At 36.0% G+C, this 21140-nt stretch overlaps 1 protein-coding gene across 1 annotated transcript; it reads left to right on the top strand.

The window, feature by feature from the left end:
- Positions 1-1611: 1611 nt before the first annotated feature.
- Positions 1612-19376, top strand: LOC139709519 (organic cation transporter protein-like). Its single transcript, XM_071621478.1, has 13 exons — positions 1612-1764; positions 6377-6422; positions 6487-6710; positions 8111-8214; positions 8313-8317; positions 9025-9150; positions 10537-10705; positions 11361-11499; positions 12461-12553; positions 17147-17354; positions 18010-18118; positions 18551-18760; positions 19181-19376. Exons 1-13 carry the CDS (start codon positions 1612-1614, stop codon positions 19374-19376), a joined length of 1782 nt encoding a protein of 593 aa, XP_071477579.1.
- Positions 19377-21140: the final 1764 nt, after the last annotated feature.

The raw sequence follows: 21140 nt of genomic DNA, 5'->3' as shown, positions 1-21140 counted from the left end.
AGTGTATTGACAACAAATCTTTACGTTTGTTTAAAAATGTTCAGTATATTCATTTGTTTATTTCAATTCAATTCAATTCAAATTCAAACTTTATTTTCACTTTTTCTTTCCAACAGAATGTACAAGAAACAATATTATGAGTTTGACATGGGAGTAACAAAATATACGTAACCAGACAGGATTAACAACATGTTCATGTCTACATGATCAGTACAAAAATACATACAATACATTACAATACATACATTCTACATACACTCTGCGAAAAAAAAAAATGGAGGTACCCAATCAAAAGACTAGGCTTGTATCATGTGGGTACCTCTGAGGGAAAGGGGGAAATAAGGGGGTGAAAAGCTTACAACTACAAAGAGTGCGGGAAACTGGGAAAGTCGGGAATAGAGAGAAAAAAAAAGCAAAAGTGTGAAAAGAGGGAACAAAAAACAGGGAAAAGAGGGAGAGAGAGAGGGGGGGGGGAGAGAAAGAAAAGCCTAAACAATTTTGATGCAATCACCAAGGACAAAAGCCCACAGAGAAAATTAGCCAAGCGTCTTCGAAAGTGATACATTGTCGAGCTGCTTTCCAGCGGAAGAGATTGCAACTGTGCATGGGGACGAGAGCACGTATGGAATACTAGCACGCAATGAAAATTATCTATGCCTCAAGAGAACGCAGCCTATAGTGAAAGAAGAGAAGACAATGTCGTGCTTACGAAATACATTACAAAATCAAATTCATTCGGTTACATTATAAAACTTCAAAAGAAACATTTTCAATCTCTTTTTGAAGTAATTCAATGAAGGTGCATTTTTTAATCCATGGGAAGGGAGTTCTAGAATTTAGGACCTGCATGAATAAAAGTCTTCTGAGCTTTGGCAAGGTTCGAGACGCGTTAGACGATGAAATCATCACTTCTATCATAGGTGACCCGCTACAACAAAAGGATCCTAGAGTCGCTGACGGGCGAGCCAATCATGGCCCAGAAAAATGCTATTTTCTGGCCTTTCCTTTGATCGTTTAGCTTCGAAATTTCGGCAGATGATAGAAGATACATTAGACTACAAAATTATGTTAAAAACAGAAATCCAAACGTTTTGACAGATTTTGGTGATCTCACTTCAAACTCGATTTTCTCGGCTCACCCGTCAGCGACTTTAGGATCCTTTTGTTTTTTGCGGGCCACATAGTCATCAGATAGTCTCACCCACATCGCCCTGATCAGGGAATATCTGTATCAAATCACATTGCCTGATCAAGATAGGTTCGTTGAAAATGAGGACAGTGGGTGTATCCCTCAATCAACCCGAAGACTGAACAGATATTATAAAAGTCTTATCATTATATCATGATGCATGTTTATCCACCTGTTTTAGACTAAACTGGTTTGTTGTTCTATTCTGACTATAAAACTTCCCTTCGTGACGTGACGGCAATATACCTAGAACGTTCAAAGACTACTGCATTGCGGTGGTTCCATCATAACCATTGTTAGTAAAAGTGCCGTCACAATCTGCCGAGGCTATTGCACTTTTGTGGTAAGAACGATAGTTCGACTTCGAAAATCAACGTGATTTTAGCATTCTTTTTGAAAAGGAAGGAATCAGTGGTATCACAATGAAGAGCTTCGACGACATCTTGAAGGAGATCGGAGAAATGGGGCCCTACCAATGGCGCGTATTCACTCTCGTCTGCACCGTCAGTTTCTTGAACTCTTGGTCGTTCGTGATATCAGTGTTTCTAAACGTCTCGATGGATCACTGGTGTGCGGTAGGTCGAGTGATATCAAATATGGAAGCTTGAAATACAGGAATTAAAATTTGTTTTAAAAAAAATCGTTGAAAAGGTGAACGTCACCTTCTCATCTTTCTTCCGTGCCACCATTACGACAACGCCATATTGAGGGGAAGTATAACCCGGGCGTAAAATAGGACCTATGATAATACGAGAATGCAGTCAAAGTTGGATGAGAATCTAACAATGCATGCATGCAAAGTATGTGATTTCTATGCTTTAGTGAATGTATGTGTGTCTGTGTATGTGTGGGTGCAGAAAAGTTATGCTACTGCCTTTTTATTAAAAACTCTCTAAAACTTTCTTACAAGTCAGGTAACAGTGTAATCCGAAGTCAATGAAAAATAGAGAATTAAACGAATGATAAATAAACTTAGTTAATGGAGCATGGTATTCCAATTTTCTCAGATGGCATAACGAAAGAGTATACTCAAAGTAATTCCTTCTGGTAAAGGGAGAGATGGGGAGGGTAAGATATTATCCTCAAGATACTCAGAAGGTATACCCACAAATGCTACATAATATTTTGTAAAATTCTCTATATTACTATTGTTATATCATTTTATTCCATGTCCGGGCAATAACGAATTTTACAGCCTTCTTTTTGATTGATGACGGAATATTAATTTCATCAGAATAACATTGGCGTTCATTGATTGTTTGGTTCAAACGAAGGCAAATGTATATGTTGACCTAGAATTGTTGTGATATAACAATTATGAAGATAACAGTCACGTATGATATCATACCTAGAATAAATGCAGGCAATATTCTACTTTAAATCAAAGATGCCCCCTTTTTTCAGCATTCTGTGTGCAATATCTTAACATTTATTCCCAGTTTTACAAAATACATTGCATAAATTATTCATTGAGTGTAATTTGGGCATTTTCAGAGAACAATCCCAAGCACAGCTGGCTGAGGAACAGAAAATAAAATCATTGAACTATACTTTTTGAACTCTGTGTACCTGTACATCGCTCGTCATTATCTTTATTGAAGCGGAGGTTATCACATTCAATAAAACTCAGGGTCATATTTACACACGTGCCCACGTTTCAGCATGTTTTATAACGTCATACGCACGGTGATATGTAATTAGATAATTTTAGAAGACTAGTATACCTGAGTTTTCTGTAGGCGTTGCTGCATAGATTGGATATTTTCTCATTTGACGTGAAATTGTTTTTGCCTTTTCGTATCTTTTTAATCGCTTTATTCAGACAGAACTTCACTTTTCGTTATTATGAAGTGAAGAAAAAATTATAACAATGCATGATTTATCCTGCGGGGGTGAGGGTACAAAGAAAAATTTAAATCTGTGTGATGTTTGACAGTCGTGGCTGAAACCAGGTATTCCCTCGGTCCAGAAAGAGAGAGAGAGAGAGAGAGAGAGAGAGAAAGAAAGTAATAACACTAGTTGATAAAAGGTTAATGCTTGAACGTTTTACAGGTGCCCTATTGAGTCCACATCAAGTATAAAGACGTTGCCCTGAAATAGAACAAACATCAAAGTTCGCGTTTTTGTCAAGTAATTGCTTAAGAGTCCCAATGTTTATTTTTCATAGTCAAATAGTCAAACTTTAACGGCTTCGAAATATGTATGATGAATTCTTTTGATAGTTTTTGTAAGAGAGTGTTTTGCTGTTGTTTTGGGGAAATTGAATTGGCCTTATCACATAATATGCTATATATAATATATATATATATATATATATATATATATATATATATATCATTTTGATATATATACACACATATATATATATATCATTATGATATATATACATATATATATATATATATATATACGTGTAAAAAACAAAGATAGCAAATGGCTATGAAAATTGATATGAGAAAGCTTATCTCTTTTTGCGTAAAACTATGAGGCATTTTACACACACTCTCAAAGGCATTAATTGACATAGTTTTTATTTTTTTTTAATATCCCGGTTAAGATTACAGGCATGATGCAATTAAGGCTGAAATTGGGCTTATTCTTTTATTCATATATCTATTATTATCTTTTGGGGGGGAGATGATTAGAAGTTACTTTATATGAAATATGATAAAGCATACAGTTTTCAAAGGAATTTGAAGTTTATTTCATGAAAATCGATTTTGAAATGCCTTAAATATAGTTTAAAAAACAGTTATTAGTGGTCCTATTAAAAGATGGGAGCCACATCTAATTGAGACTACTTTGTTTGTGAATATCTCAACAATTTTATGCGCGGTATTCACCAAATAAAGCACGTAGAAAATATAAAAAACCATACAAAGTCTACTTGATTTTAACAAAGCGGTACTATCATAAAAGCTGGAATCAACTTTTTACTTGAAATACAACTGAAACTATTATATTATCTGTTTAATGTTCTTACCCATTGTATACTTGAAGATCTCCCTATAATTTCGCAGTCATTCCATCAATATTCTTAACACTTTGAAGAATAAAAGTGTGAAAATAATTCCACTGCTGTTTCAAATAGAGCAGCGCAAACAAATCAGAAAAAAGAAAGACGAGGAGCCACATTCTAAACCCTATAAAGCCCAAGCTTTTTTGGCCCTTCCCAGGCTCAGGAGGGGGGGGGGGGGCACCTTGTGGGCACATTGTGCCCCCCGATATAACTTTGTTACTGTTTGATGTTTCGTCGTCATATTTGGCACATGGGTAGAGCAATTCATATTCTACATGACTGCATACTTTAATGTTTTCAAGGTCACCCATAGAGGGAAAAACATACGACATATGCTAAAAACATGATTTTTCTGTATAATTTCTTTATCCCCAGTATATATATGTTATCATAGACCAATATTTTTCATATTTGCCACAAATGATGTGCAAGTCAAAGCTCACTATTTGCTATGGTTGAAATTTTTTGAAGGTCACCACATGGGGGGCGATATTCATAACGGATAAAGAAATACATTATGAGACCTGTGATGTATTGTTAGGGATAGGTTCATGCATACTTTATAGCATATTTCATATTCCCATAAAACTGAAATTTTAAGTTTGCAGATTGATAATGTGATAAAAAATGACATTAGAGGTATAACTTGGGTGAGGGAATCAAAATGGCACAAAATAGAACAGCAATCTTTGGAAAATTCAATTATTTTCAAGTATCTCTTTTATATCTATTGTTTTATGCCATTGTCACAGAAAAACAAAGGAAATAATAGCAAAAATATTTCAGGGCAATAATATCTTCACATTTTGCTTCGTCAGCAAATTTCAGCCAAGAAACGCCCATTTCATACATTAAATTATTGTTAATTGGAATTGGAACAGAAAAATACGAAAAATCTGACTGACACGGTTGTCAGTTTATGGTTGCCATGGCAACCAGCATCATCACATATAGCTAAATTATATATCAAAATGTTTGGAATAAGATTTTAGGAAAAGTCATCAATTTGGTTAAAATTGGATTAAGGACGAAGGAATGGCGAATGAAAATCTGGTTGGAGTGCGCAATGTGCCCCCCCCCCCCCCCCTTTGGGCTTTTTAGGATTAATTGTAATACATAATTTCCGCCGCGACATATTGAAAATTGGGTCCCACCTTAGATACAACCTTCAACAACGTTGGTAAATTTGGCAATGGAATTGCTAGCATCTGCTTAAAAGACTATTTGTGACCCTGCACCACAAAACAAAAAATAAGTCGCCAGACATGAAACTTATTTTACTTAAGAGCATATTCTAAAAAAGTCGACTTTTAGCTTTAAAATGATGTATAACTCAAATCAAATGGACTCTCCTAACCTATCTAAATATTGGACAGAAGGCACACACTCAGGAAAGGTGTGAACTGAGAAAAGAGGCTCTGAAGTACAGTGTCTACTCAAGCGCTTAATCTTTACCACGCCGTGCTAGGTGTGCAATGAATGGGACAAAAACAGGATGTAAACTACTGGAGTAACAACAATGAAGGGATTATCAGATTAAATTCAAATTTATCATGCCTTATTAACACATTCTGTCCTTAAGTAATGCCAACTTTCAAAGCAGTAGCCCTATCCTTTCAAAAGTTATAGGACTTGAAAGAGAAGAGGGTGTACAAGGTTTTCAAGAAACGAAAAAGGGACTCTAAAGACACACTTAATCACACTATTCTGCCAAATAGTGCTCAAGAAAAACGGCTAAACACCACACTTTCCTGCCTGTTTTATGATCCCAAATGTTAGCATAATGTAGAAGACTTGCCTTTCAGAAAATATGAAAAAGTCAACATCAGCTCGGTTGACCCATTTCACCTATTTTCAAACCTCACAAAAAATCAGTGTGTCCGACTTTTTGTTCGTTTTGTGGTGCACGGTCACATTTATTGTACAAAACTGTTATTTTTTTCTTCTTTTAACGATAAATTTGTAAGAAAAACAAAGATTGGGAGGTTTTCACACAATCAAAAAAAAAATAAAAATCAAATGGCTATGTTTCCTCGTGTTTTTCTTTTCTTTTTTTATTTGACATCTGCGTTCGTCCTGAAAATTAAAAAAAAAATGTTCTGCACAATACACTTCAAAATAGATTGTTTGCTTGACTGTATGCACTATTTCGCTAATAATCTATAAAGGTACCAGACTGGGATGATTATGACTGCAGTGAAGTTGACCTCTCCGGTGAGCTCTGTGGAGAGTCTGCAAGAATCTTCAGTCTATTGAAGGAGGCAGACTTAATCAGAAGAAGAAGAAGAAGAAGAGGCAAAGCGCAACGCCAGCATCCCGTTCAACGTAACTTCTGACGGCGACCTTGTGTACATGCAATGCCGCAAGTACAACACGTCAGGGGTCGATTTTTGGCCCGGACTCTCTCCATCAAACTACAGCACTGGACTGGGTGACGTCATCTCATGCGACGAAGGATGGATCTATGATACATCATTATACAAGTCCTCCATTGCTAGTGAGGTTGGTTTTTTTGCCCCCCCCCCCCTTTTTTTTGGGGGGGGGGAGGGAGAAAGGTAGAAATTATATAAACTCATTTCTCTGATGAGAGATACTTTAAGATTTATTCGTTTAATTTTTTTTTTCAATTGACCAAGGACAGTAGATAAGAGTCGTTTTGATGCATCTACTTGTCTCTTCTCATACAAACAGACAAAAGAGGAAACAAAGAAAAAACTCTCTAAGGAAATGCACTGTAAATGATAAAAAAGTGTGGCCCAATTATTGGTCTCAGTCCATCTTTATTTTTTTTTCTTATTTTTCCTCTCTCACCCTAATTTCACATTTCTTTTATGGTAGCATAACTACTGAATTTGTAATCAAGATCAAGTTTTAAAAGATGCTGTTGTAATTTCATGATTACTGATTATTAGTTCTGTTTGATTTCAATATTTATAATCCTTTAAAATTCTATAGTGTCTTAATCGTTGAGGATGTTTGCAGTTCCAGTTCAGTGATAATGTGACCGTGCATCACAAAACAAATAAAAAGTCGCACCCCTTGATTTTACGTGAGAGGTCAAAAAAAGGTGAAATGGGTCAATTGAGTCAATATTGGTTTTTTCTCATATTTTCTAAAAGAAATATCCTTCTTCTACATTATGCTTTAATTTGGGATCATAACATAAATGACAAAGTGTGTTTTCAGCAGTTTTTCCACAACCCTTTTTGAGGAGAGTAGAATGATCAGGTATGTTGTAGAGGTCCATTTTCATTTCTTGAAATCGGTAGCACTCTGCTCAATCTCAAGTTTAATCACTTTTAAAGGATAATGGTACTGCTTTGAAAATTGGCATTAATGATGGACAGAATGTGTTAATGAAACATGCTCAATTTTAGTTTAATCTGATAATCCCTTCATTGTCGTTGCTCAGGTGGTTTACATCCTTCGTTTTGTCCCTTTCATCGCACATCTAGCACGGCTTGGTAAAAAATAAGCGCTTGAATAGGCTCTGTACTGCAGAACCTCTTTTCTCGGTTCACATTTTTCCAGAGTGTGTGCTTTCTTTCCAGTATTTAGACAGGTTAGGGGAGTCCATCTGAATTGAGTTATACATCATTAATTGAAAGCTTAGAGTTTTCTCTTTCAGAATCTGTCCTATGAAACTATAAATCCATATCTGGCGATTTTTTGTTTGTTTGTTTGTTGGGGTTTTTGTTTGTGTGTGGTGCAGGGTCACATATAAGAACACAATATACACACTAAAAAGGTAACCTTTACAAGAATTTTCCTAAACACAACGATCGAGTGGGGTAAGTTATTCAGCTTAACTAAATGATTCAGTTAACTACAATAAACTTCATTAATCGAATGATATGTGTTTAACTCTTTTTGTAAAGTATGGCGTTTCTTTCTCCTGTCAGTTTAACCTGGTATGCGGGAAGGAAGACTTACCCGACGTAACTCAATCAGTTTTCTATGGCGGCTGTTTGGCCGGATCATTCATACTCGGATTGCTCGCTGACTTGTAAGTAAATGTATATCAAGGCATTCTTTCTTCCCATGAATTTTGTTCAACTCCACCTTCTTATACTTTTTAACTTTAAAACAGACACCTGTGTACAGAGACCGTATTCCCCGTTATACATATCTCGATAGACAAGCTTCAATGCACATATGTTTTAAATGATATTGATAACGTTGACATTGATAAGAATATCAATAATAATAATAGCAAATTCTTATATAGAGCATTTTAGACTTGAAAACAAATTCAATGCGCTTTACAAATTGTATCATAATATAAATATAACAACAAGAATTGCAATTTACCAAACACAATGCATTATTCTAAAATAACTATTTCTTTTACGTACATAAAAGGACAGACTTTGCAATACATCCGACATGCATAACTGCATTAATAAGGTTTAGTTCCATAAACATAAATATTATCTTAAACAGATAGGTTTTAAGGTTTTTTTTTCTTATATATAATTCATAAACATAAAGATTTTGTGTAATCGATATGTTTATATTCATGATTGTACGTATGCATAGAAACTTACAATCTATTAATCTGATTAAAGATATTTAGACAGACAGACAGAGACAGAGAAATTAGAAAACAAATTATTTGGGTGTTGTTCGTTATTCCGAAGGTTCGTTAGTCCGAAGGTTCGTTAGTCCGAAAATGAAATAGGGTTCGCTATTCCGAAGGCTCGTTTATCCAAAATGATACAGGGTCCGTAACGAACCTTAGGAATAACGAGTTTGTTTCATTTTTGGATTAACGAACCTTCTAAATAACGAACCTTATTTCATTTTCGAATTAAAGAACCTTCGGTGCAACTAGCCTTCGGTGCTCTCACTACCATCTCTCCGTCTTGGGTAGTTTATTCCGTGCTACGATTCTTCCAGGGTGTGGCAGCAATCGGTTCCTACATCATTGCTTACGTCTTAGGTAATAAAAAAAACTAACTAACAAACAAACAAACAAAGGTGCAAGAAAAAAAAAAACAACACCCTCATTTTTCCTAATATGAATAGACGTTCATATTCAAGGACATCTAATACATTCGTTAATGATTATGGCAAGTACAATAAGGGCAAGATTTGTATGTCAGACATGATTGATATAACGATCACGATCTCTCAAATGTTTTACTTATTCGTCATTTATGAGCATAATTATGCACTTCTTATGAAAATATGATATCATGGATCGCCATTGATGCCTTCCTCCGATGGCCCATTCGGATCACTGAAATACTTAAATCTGAAATTTGGTGGATCGAAAACGCAATGCAGTTGCCCGAAATTCTAGAAGTGCCCGATCGCCCCCCCCCCCAAAAAAAACCAATCTATATATATACTAGTATATACATAAATATATATATATATATATATATATATATATGACCTTGCATCAGAAAACAAACAAGTCGCCAATCATGGTTTTGAGTTAAGAGTACAATCTGAAAGAGCAGACTCTAAGCTTTAAAATGATGTATAACTTGATTCAAAAGGACTCTCTTAACCTATCTTGATATTGGAAAGAAAGGACACACTCTGGAAAGTGTGAACTGAGAAAACAGGCTCTGAAGTACAGGGTGTATTCAAGCGCTTAATTTTTACCAAGCTATGCTAACTGTGGGATGAATTGAACAAAAAAACAGGATGTTGACCACCGGAGCAACAACAAATAAGGGATTACAATGTATTAGATTAAACTGAAATTAAGCATATGTCATCAGCACATTCTGTACATGATTAATACCAACTTTCAATGCAGTAGCTTTATTCTCTCTAATGTTATTGGAGTTGAAAGTGAAGTGATTGGACAGGGTTTTTTTGAGAAACCGGAAGAGGGTTCTATGACAAACAACTAATCACACTATTCCACCAAAAAGTGTTCGAGAAAAACTGCTGAAAACACAAGTTCCTGTTTGTTTTATGATCCCAAACTTTAATATAATACAGAAAAGGACTTGCTCTTTCAAAAAAATATGAAAAAAAATCAAGATTGGTTAGGTTGACCCATTTCACCTGTTTTCAGTCCTCACACAAGATCACTGTGTGCGACCTTTTTTTTTTTTTTGTGGTGCACGGTAACATACATATATATGTATGTATATACACTAGAGCCATGTTGAAAATTCAGGTAGCCCCGGGCTACCGCTGATATTTATATGATAGTAAGTCATCCATGATCTGGACCGTCTGTATTTTTATCATTTTATAATTCCTACGTCATTTTTCATATTGCTTTTTTCAAATACTTTGATTTTTCATAATTACGTGATGGTATTAAAATGATATTCTTCCTCCATTCTTTACCCTCTTACAGCAACTGAGTTCGTTGGCCCTCTGAAGCGGAACATAGTTGGAATTGCCTTTGGTATCCCGTATGCCCTAGGGTACATGTTCCTTGCCCTAATTGCCTTCCTCTTCCGTGATTGGAAAACGCTGCAACTGGTGACATCAGCTCCAATCGCCTTATCCATTGTAGCAATATTGTAAGTATGCAGAGTTGTGATCAAATTTGCTGTAGTTCCCACTTAAATACCCACTCCTTTTCATTCATCACGGTCTCTTTACTGTGTGACGATCTGATTATCCAAACTGATAATCAATGTGAGCGATTCGACTGTCGTTTTCAGGAATAGTCCACTCTGTTAATTGCCAGCAGTGCTGTCATATAGTATGCATCTCTATGGATACATTTTTGATATCTAGACCAGTGGTCTGTTTTAATTTTCATTTGATCATTTTTCATCTAGTCTCTTTTAAGACACGACAGAAAAATGCATGGTAATTTTACGGAAATACATCCTGATTTCGATATTGACGTGAATCCTTCTAACGATTTTATGAAAATGAGTTAACGAGTCCACTGAAGCTAGATCTTTTTAAAACTTAAGACAGTCAGCTTTAGTGATAAATACAAACAAAAACAAATAAAAACTATACCTCTCAACGCAGTTTCTGTTGTCTGTATTATACCTTTCGATTACAGTATCTATTTTCTATGACGTTAATAAGCTCTACATGTTGTCTCAGCAGAATAGCATATTATATCACCTATTTCCTGCTAATTTCAAAACTACCGCTTTCGAGCTCCCTTTCAAATATAAGATATATGATATGCATCTACATAATGATTCTATACAGTTTTATTCCTGAGTCTGTGCGCTGGCTCATGTCTCAGAAAAAGTACGAAGATGCGGAAAAGATTCTGTTGAAGGTTGCTGAAGTGAACCACAAGTCAATTCCAAGACCCATATTCAGCCAAGAATTTATCAAGGAATCGGTAAGTAGAGATCGTAGTTATGTTCAGTGAGATCAACATTAGTACCTTCGTTCTCGTTTGTTTTCCAAAATACTTTAATAGTGATAGCTGTGATTGAATGGCTAATTCATAACCCCAACACCCGAGGTGTAGTTGGCCATGTGAATGAAGTTCTTTTTTTTCATAACACCCCACCCCCCCCCTTCCCAAAAAAAGAAAACATCGTCTCAGCTGTGGCATTTTTTACGTCCTTAAATGGTTGCCTCTCTGTACTGCTTTTTTTCACCCTGTAATTACAGTTACCACGCACATACTGCCAGATAGGGCCTATACCCATTTACCCTGTACACATGCGTGGAAAGGGACAGCACTGTGGTTGGGGAAAAAAATCGTCCAATAATATGAACAATAACCTTGTCAGGATTCGAACTCGAGTCCTTCGTTTTGAAATCAGGAAACATCTCCCCAGGATCATAGTGCCAAAATATCATGCCTATCCATTGCCTGTTATACGCATAATGTACCGTCACTCCTCCATTGGAAAGTACGTTCACCTGCATTAGCCATCTCTTGCACAAACATGATTTTCATATTACTTGACTTCAAACCTCAATCATGCATTTATTCTAACAGCTTTATAGAGAGGAGCATTACAGAAAGAAAACAAAAATCTTCCCCAGGACCGTCAAACCGTATAACAGAATCCATTACCATTTTCATCAATCTGTGATGAACCTTATAACATCTAAGATAATGAACGTGTTACATTATATCTCTTGCACAGACAATTATTCGTCTATAAAGTGTAAACATTAATACTACACAGATGTCAACGTTGAGTGTTATAAAAATAATGTTATGCAAAAGAAGACGAAAACAAATCCTTTGGTATATCCAGTAAAATTAACAAGCACCACCTTTTCATAATATATGTTAAACTGTGTTGTTTTACGTTTTATATATGTTAATTGTTGTTTCTTAGGAGGTTTCCCAAAAGGAGAGACGAAAGACCGGTATAGATATATTCCGGACACCGAGAATGCGCATCCGGTCACTTAACATAATTTTCAACTGGTGAGTATAGAACGTTGCTATTCAGTGAGAATATTACTCTCCATTTTTTTTTTTTTTAGCATGTCTTTTCAGTTAAGTGTGTTCTTACAAGCGTACTCGGGTGGTTTTTTTTCCTAGCTGTGGGAGGACAGGAAATAAAGTAATCGGCACTTAAAGGGACTGTACAGTACTGGTTGAGGTAGGGATTCATGTTTTGAACATTCCTAAGTGAGATAATGAAAAGCCTCTTATGAAATATGAAAGATTATGTAACTTTACGAAGGATTCAACGTTTATTTGATGAAAATTGGTTATCAAAATGGCTGAGATATCCAAAAAAAAAGTGATAATAATAAAAGGCGACATGCCCCGACTTTATTAGGATCTCTTTGTTTCACCTTGTTTTTGGATATTTCATTCATTTCAAAATCGATTTTCATCGAATAAACTTTTGATACCCCCTAGAACTGCATGCTTTTTGACATCTCATAGAGTGGTTTCTGAATATCTCGCAAAACGTTAAAAGCTAAACCTACACCTCGACCACAACTGTACACACCCTTTAATGATCTTCCAGTTTTTTGTTTTTTTTTTGTGTGTGTGTGTGTGTTTATGATAATGAAAATAACATCATTTTTAACAATTGAGGGGGTCGGTGCAATATAGCGCTAACCCACTCTTTTGTCAAAAATGAGTTACATGCATTTTCATAATCCTTACCCTTCACTCTAACCTCCGTGAAAATATCATATTTGAATTCAACCAATAAAATGGAAAAAAAATGCATGCATTCATGTTTTATAAATGTACAATGTATGGACTTTCCAAACATTCAACAGCGATTATCTCAAAACGACTATTTTGTGGGTTAGCACGGTGCCTATAATGTTGCACCGAGCCCCTTGTATATTCATTTAACTAGAATTTGAATATGCATTCCAAAATATCACTCGTGATGATACAACAATGTTTATGTTACATTTGTTAAGGCGGTAGAGAAAAAATGCAAGGTGATTCTGATGCTATTTGTTGATATGTATTATTTGATTTTTTGATTGATGGATTGATTGATTTGATCAATCGATTGAGGTCAATTATGCCATTTATTCGGCAAGCTAAAACACAAAAACACATGAAAGTGTTTTTTTACGAGAGCCAGTAGCCTTGAAAGCATCTTGTGCTCGTTAGGTTGCCTCCACAATTCATGAAAATTAATATATACCAGCTTTATGCTATCCTGCAGAAAGCACGTAGAAATATTAATGTTTCCATGTATCAAGTCGAAATTTGCCATGATTACGCATTATTCCTATGAAAATGGATTGTACCTTTATATGTGACAATTATTACTGTCTGTTCCATTGATCGGTAATTGTGGGAATAATCCTATGGTATCAGTTTCGGAGGCTCTGCGTATAAATATGTCATGAATCATCATACCACAACAATTTCACTTTATAACGAGTTATTCTGCTCTAAGCTCAAGACATCACTGATTCATTTCATTTCATTATTATTAGTTCGAAAACAACAGTTCAAGTCATAATGTAATCATAATCAATGTGGGGAACAAAAGATATAGCTATTAGACTTACTTTGAAAATTACTCAAGAAGCCTCATAGGTGTATCATTAGTTAATTTTAGTTATACCTGTTTTTGTCTTTGTTTTGTTTTGTTTTTTGCTTATGTTAGTTGCTTTATCTTCTTTTCATTCCTTAATTCTATATTTTCCTTTCAATTTCCGTAAATGTAATTAAAAAAGCATGATTTTTTTTTTTTTTTGTTACGCATTTACGGCCGTTCTAAATTCACGATTATTTGTAGGAAAGATGTAAATTACTCGAAAAACGTAGATGTTATAAAGATTATTAAATTGATTTTCATGCATTCCTGCAGGCCGGCAACGATTATATGAACAAAAGTTTGGAACAAATTACAGTTGTTGTTTTTTTCTTAAGATGCTGCTGTTTTGCTTGATAATGGCACATAATAATTTTAGTTTGTTTCAAATTCCCTACGCAAACCGGGTGGTCTTTAAGACTATGCCGATTTGGGAATTCAACAAGAACGTGTTAAAAGTGTTTGCAAGAATAAACAAAATAAAAAAGGTTTTTAGACAGGTTTGTTTCCATTCACTGACTACTCTGACATTATACATTATTGCGTCTACAGCGTAAGAGCATTTCTGAAATTAATGTAAGATACTTTCTGAAGAGGTTAAACGTTGATACGCAATTGCAATTATGATAATAAGATGATTCGATAACCTTTGGAACCTAGCATTCTGTCTCGTTGCTTATAATATTCGATGGAACAATGATTCTCTGACGAAATAACAAGTATATTCCCAGATGAGTCAAATACACGAGTTCGAATATGTGCACCGAGAATGAACAAAAAGTTAATTTGCCAGTTTAAAGGAAGCTCAGTAAGCATCATGATTATCTATCCTATACCTCAATCACGCACCATGGCATGAAAATCGTTGTATCCAGTCAGATCGCAGCACGTATGCAAATGAGCCGATCCGGCAAGATTTATTCAGCACTCTTGTTGACGATTTCTGCGTTCGAAAGGTATGGTTGGGTGTTCATCACACCAACCACCTAACGGAAACGTAAAAAATCTTACAGTTTGCCTGAAATTGTACTCACGTGTGGAGAAAATACTTTGGATTCATAAGCGCGAACTGAAAATGCGATCTGAGGTACGCGCTCTAGATGGCGGCTTCGAACGCGTGGGGTGTCGTTTTTTCCGCACTCAGTTGCCCTGTACATTCAAACCGACCACCCTGACAATACGTATGAAGCGCACTAAAAATGTGTTTTTTCGACAAGCTGCTGTTTTTTTTTTCCAGCCGTCATTTTTTCCCCAATAATATTTGAATATATTTTGAATCCTTCGATGTCACTTTTGAAGGACTGTTTGATGAATTTGAATTGATGTTCATTAGGAAACTTTTCATCGTAATTGGAATGAATTAGATGAGTCGGTTTGTTCTTTCACATTCATTTCCCGTTTCTGCTTCAACTCGTACGGTCGTAGCGGGCGACAAAACAATTATGTCATGTGTACGTGTAACGTGTGTGCACGATCGTACAAGCGGCGGAGTTTGAGAAAGCGGCATAATGACAATTTTGCGGTCAAAATCGTCAAATTTATTACTGAAGGATACTCTACATCTATAATGAGTCAGCAAAGGTAGGCCGAGTTATATGTAGTTACAAGATAGATCTTATTCGATTTTGCTAAATTTCAGGAATTTAAAGGGAATACTTATTTGTTTTCGCCTCATTTCACTCGGTAGCGTAGCCCAGTGAAGAATCGAACACCGTTGCGCGTAGTCCCCATGCGTACATTTTCTTTCTGTACGCGCAATGCCATAATAATTTAGAGCGCGGTCGGTTTCTATAGACACGGTCGGTGTGTTGAACACCTACCATACTTTGTCTCGTACGTGCGAGATTTGGCGAGAGTGTGACAGGGCTATGGTTTTCACAGTGTAGCTACTTGTACATACATTCATCATGGCTAAAAGTCACGGTGAATTGTTCTCTAGACTGTGATCTTTATTGTTATATCAAATTTGCGCATACTATCGGTTTTTATCATGACGATATTATCAGTTGAATTTGTGTAAATATTACCTGCTTTTCACGGAAGATTTTGTCGACTGAAGTTCGTTTTTGGTTCCTGACCGGATTAAGAAACTGTTGTTTCTGATTTTGGCTTTTTCGTAGAGAAGAAACTTAGATGCTCATCATATATTTGAGTCGAGGAGACGCAAGCAAGATTTATACTGATTTTTCCGTTTTGAAATGTCTGTAAAATTCACTCTTAAGCCGGAAGTATGCTCCACACAAAGTGTACAGTAAGTGGCGCGAAAGAGCTCTCTCATTGGACAGTGCTTGCATTCAGCCCTGAACTTGGCTTGAACTACACGCGTGCCTGTATGCAAGCATGCGCTATGCACGCAAGTGGCATGAAACGGATCAAACCGTATCATCGTAATGACGTAATGCAAGCGCTGAAAGCAAGCGCTGTCCAATGAGAGAGCTTACTCTTGATATTGCACGTTTTCAAGCTGACCAGCACTGACATCGATGTATATTTTACTGGTTCCTGACCGGATTAAGCAACAAATTGTTAAGATATTTACATAGATACAAAGATTAAGAGATGGACTACCGAATACTGCATTTTCATCGAGACTCAAGGTGAATTTGGTATTCTTTTGACGTCTTGAACGTGTAGGCCTACTACACGAATTACTTTTTCATTATTTTTCAAGCTCAAATTACGCTATGAAATTTTTCATTTACAATAATTTGAGTAACATGTGACGATAGCTTACATATTTTCCTTGAATTTGATACCAAATTTGTGAATATAAGGTGTATTTTTGCTGCCGAAAGCCCAAGGACAAAATCCCCTTCCGCAGCTCATTAGGTATGCAAGCCTCGAGGGGGCTTGCATACGAGTTGAATTTGATATGAGCGAATTAATTATCGGGTGCTGCGGTCTGACTGTATCTGCCATTTCGAATTACATGAAAGCACTTTGCACTAAATTGCGATAACTGCACAGATTAAATCATCTGCCTTTTATCCAGGATGGTTAAATGCCATGGTTTACCACGGACTATCGCTAAACAGCTCAAACCTCGGCGTCAACGATTACATAGCCTTTGCTATATCTGGAGGCGTCGAGATTCCAGCTTACATAATTTCCATTTTCGCCATTGAGATCATTGGCCGACGACTTAGCCTGTGTTCCTGTCTACTGCTAGGGGGCGTGGCTTGCTTATGTACGACATTTAAACGTGAGTGCAGGCTCCAATAACCTAGCCACACATTAAGCTTTAATGAAATGGAATCAGCTCTTTATTACGTTTTACAGCCGAATCATTTATGTACACTTTCCGTTGGCATTTCTCTCTCAATAGGCCTACAAGTTGTACATCGATGAATGCAGGCACGTAGTGTCTCTCATATTATAAAATAGTTTGTCTGTTTGTATGTATGTTTGTTTGTTTGATTGTTGTTGGGTTTGTTTTTTTTTTTTTTGCTTTTTTTGGCCTGAAAAGTAGATAACAAAATACAAAATTATAAAACATACATGCAAAGAGCCGTAATTTCTGATGGAATTGGGTTAATGTATATTAACGTAGGTAAATGAAAAGGCCTATCTTCGGTCCTAGTCACCCAAGTGCTTTTAGATGCTAACATTTGTTTGGCATATAACACACACACAAAAACACAAAACAAAAAAAAAAACAACTGTGATCGGCTTGTCTAACTACACAGTATTACGATTTTTTTCTTTGGCCAATTTTCGGTATTTAGGGTCTGTATCTGTGGTTCTAAATAAATGAAAGTGATTTTTTGTTGAGACTTTTTACAATGTATGATAAAAGGTAAAATAAACTATAGGAACAAAAACGAACAATTTTTATTTTAACGTCATCCCATGTGCAGCACCTGGTGCCATTCTCACTACTGTTGCGATGATAGGCAAGTTTGGAATCTCGGCCTCCTTTACCATCCTGTACCTTTACACATGTGAGCTGTATCCAACTGAGATAAGGTGAGACCGTTTATTAAAGCTCCTATTATGACCGATCTGATCTGAGAGAACACCCGCCATTCAATAGATGTGGTGCAGCACCCGAGCATCCACACGTATGGCGGATGCATAATGTTAATAATGACTGGCTCGCGCCCGCCGCAAATAGCATGTACTAATAGTGTCATTATTACGCCCAAATACGTATGCGTTATGTGTTGTGTAGGTATGGAGATACAATTTGAATTATAAAGCTGCAGCCATTTCTGCAAAGATCCACATTCACATTTTGTTAATTCTATGAGATTAAACAGAAATCGAATGAACAGGTTGATATCTATGTTTTGATTTTAACGTATGTTTAAATATATTTTAGTTTTCATTTTGATGATTTTATTTTGAAGGTTTTTTTTTTATTTCCTTTTTCTTTTACTTTGTGTTGTGTTTTATTAGGAGTGCAGCTCTAGGAACCTGCTCGATGTTCTCTCGTGTGGCAAGCATCGTCGCTCCTCTCATTTTGACACTGGATAAATTTTGGACTCCACTGCCCTTGGTCGTCTTTGGCAGTGTAACTGTCATAGCGGGACTGCTATCTCTGGTCTTCCCTGAAACCCGCGGCAAGAAACTTCCAGAAACCATAGAAGAAGGGGAGAACTTTGGATGGTACGTCGCTCTCGCATTAACATGGGTTGCATTCGGAAACGAATCATTTTCGAGTTCAAATCTAACTCTTCTCGTTAACCCCCCCCCCCCTCCCCAACAGAATAATTCTGATGATTGTCATCATAGCAATTGTATAATAATTATGATAATAATAATAACAATAATGATAATAACAGCAACAACAGCAATAATATTAGTAATGATAATAATGATAATAACAATAATAATAATACAATAAGGCAGCGGTTGTATCATCATACAGGGTGTTTCCCTGCCATTCCCAGAAATTGCTATACGTGTCCCGAGAGGATTAAAAAACATATATATCATAATTATGATATAATTATATAATATATGATAATTATCCAAAATGCATAAATAAAATGACCCACTCATTTCTCCTTGCTCTACCTAATTCAGCAACACTCACGATAAGTCAGAGAAGAGAAGAGAAAAGACTGGGCCTCCAAAGGACGAGATCACACCTGAGACCGGCCATCACGGAGGAGTTGTGGGCATGGAACGAGGGGCAGTCAACGCTGGCTTCGACGATAAGGAGGATAACATAGGAATGAACGAATGTAATGACGTTGCGATGGAATCTACGCGCCTCTAGATAGAGTATAGGGTTATGTGTCTGCAGTCGGCGGATTCTCTTAGCGAGATAATTTGTTTTCTATCGCGCTGATGTACCAAGTTATCTACTACTTCTGAGAGTGTTTCGATTGTTGTCCAAAAATGGGCATTCAGTTATAGGCATAATGAGTGTTCAAAAATAGTTTTAAAATAGAAATATCGCTATGGCGGTACAGTGCATTCCCGTTTACTTGGTAATATCACGAACACGGTTATACATGTAACCAAATTCCGGTTACAATGGAATAAAAATCCGGTTCGCAAAATTTTGGGCTCTATGATTTTTTTCCTTATTGTTAATTTGTTCGGTTACGGGAGTGTACAGTGCAGGGATATTCCTCCGCCACGCACAATGCAGTATACGTACGTCATAAAAATACAAGACATGCGTACTTGCATGCTCCCCATATAATTTAAAGTCATGTCCACTTTGTATCGTTCGTTCTGTTGAAATTGCGTCCAAATGAGAATCTTTATACAAATACAGTCGCACTTACAAATTGCAAGTTAAGCACGTACGCTTGTGTAAAGTCCTGCTGAATGTGCAGGCGATGCGTTTAAAAGTAAACACTGAGAGACATGACCTTCACTTTATGCTTTTATGCAAAAGACGAGTATGTAATTACTCGCCTGAGTGACCAAATATCAAACGTACCCCCACAGACATACACAAAATAAAATGAAAATCTTCATAAAAGATAAACTTAATGAATTAGCGTGGTATCATCGACTAGTATATTCTAGCTACATATCTAGTATATCGTAATTTTAGGTACTCTGACGAAGAACTTCTCTCTACTTTTATTCGACAGTAAGATGAGTACTTGTATCACAATATCGAAGTATGAAAGTGAAAGCATAGATTTGGTTGAGACCTAATTTCAGGATTGTAATTTACTAATCCTTGTGTCAGATGAAAAATAACCTCTTTTGAAATACGATAGAGCATAATAATTTCAAAAGTGATTGAATGTTTGATGAAAATTTGTTTTCAAATGGCTGAGATATTGAAAACAGAGCAATCTTAATGAAAGGGGGCAATCACTTTTTATTAGGACCGATCTCTTTTATTTTGTTTTTGAATGTCTCGTTCATTCAAAGCCAATTTCAATTCATTTTAGAATAGCCTGCCCTGTACTATTTCAACATTATATGAATAATGTTATTGTAAAGTTGTTGTTTTTTTTTACAAATTGAAATAAAAGATAGAAAATACTGCTCTGTCTACTCCAGTCGTGGCATTGTGCATTTCCATCAATGTCTGTTGGTAAAATCTTGATTGAGTGTTAACATAAAGAATACACATTTAGATAAGCAGAACGTTATAAACATGTACGCACAAAGATCTAACGTGAATGCAATACGTGACGATAATCTGTTTTTCTGTTGCCATTTCTCGTTTGTTAAGGGTTCTTTTTCCGTGTTTTTTTTTTTGCTTTGTGGTGTGTGTGTGTATGTGTGTGTGTGTGTGTTTTGGTTGCTGTTGTTGTTTTGTCAAGTATGTCGCGCATGCGTAAAGAATTGACAGTCCAACATCATGCTGTTGTTTTTTATGACAAGGATATAACAGTCTCAATACTGAATTTCTGTTTACATGTTTTTCTTCATTTTAATATTGCATTGAATGTATATTGCTACATATAAACTATATACTGTAAGTATGTACAATCATGTTACATTGTTCGGGTTTTTTTTTAAATTAGAAATTAAAAAAAAAAATGAAACGGAATATTCTTACAGGCAA

Source organism: Diadema antillarum, unplaced genomic scaffold (assembly GCF_040938485.1).
Source record: "Diadema antillarum isolate AM-2024a unplaced genomic scaffold, OU_Dant_1.0 seq00001441_RagTag, whole genome shotgun sequence".
NCBI classification, from domain to species: Eukaryota; Metazoa; Echinodermata; class Echinoidea; order Diadematoida; family Diadematidae; genus Diadema; species Diadema antillarum.
This window is presented reverse-complemented; position numbering and strand designations above follow the sequence as displayed.

Bases quoted from the DNA above. Each gene is read 5' to 3' on its own strand.
- LOC139709519 (XM_071621478.1), top strand. From the start codon at position 1,612: ATGAAGAGCTTCGACGACATCTTGAAGGAGATCGGAGAAATGGGGCCC. The intron at 10,706-11,360 runs GTAAGTATGCAG...GATTCTATACAG, and splicing joins TTATCCATTGTAGCAATATT to TTTTATTCCTGAGTCTGTGC. The intron at 12,554-17,146 runs TGAGTATAGAAC...TTTTATCCAGGA, and splicing joins TTAACATAATTTTCAACTGG to TGGTTAAATGCCATGGTTTA.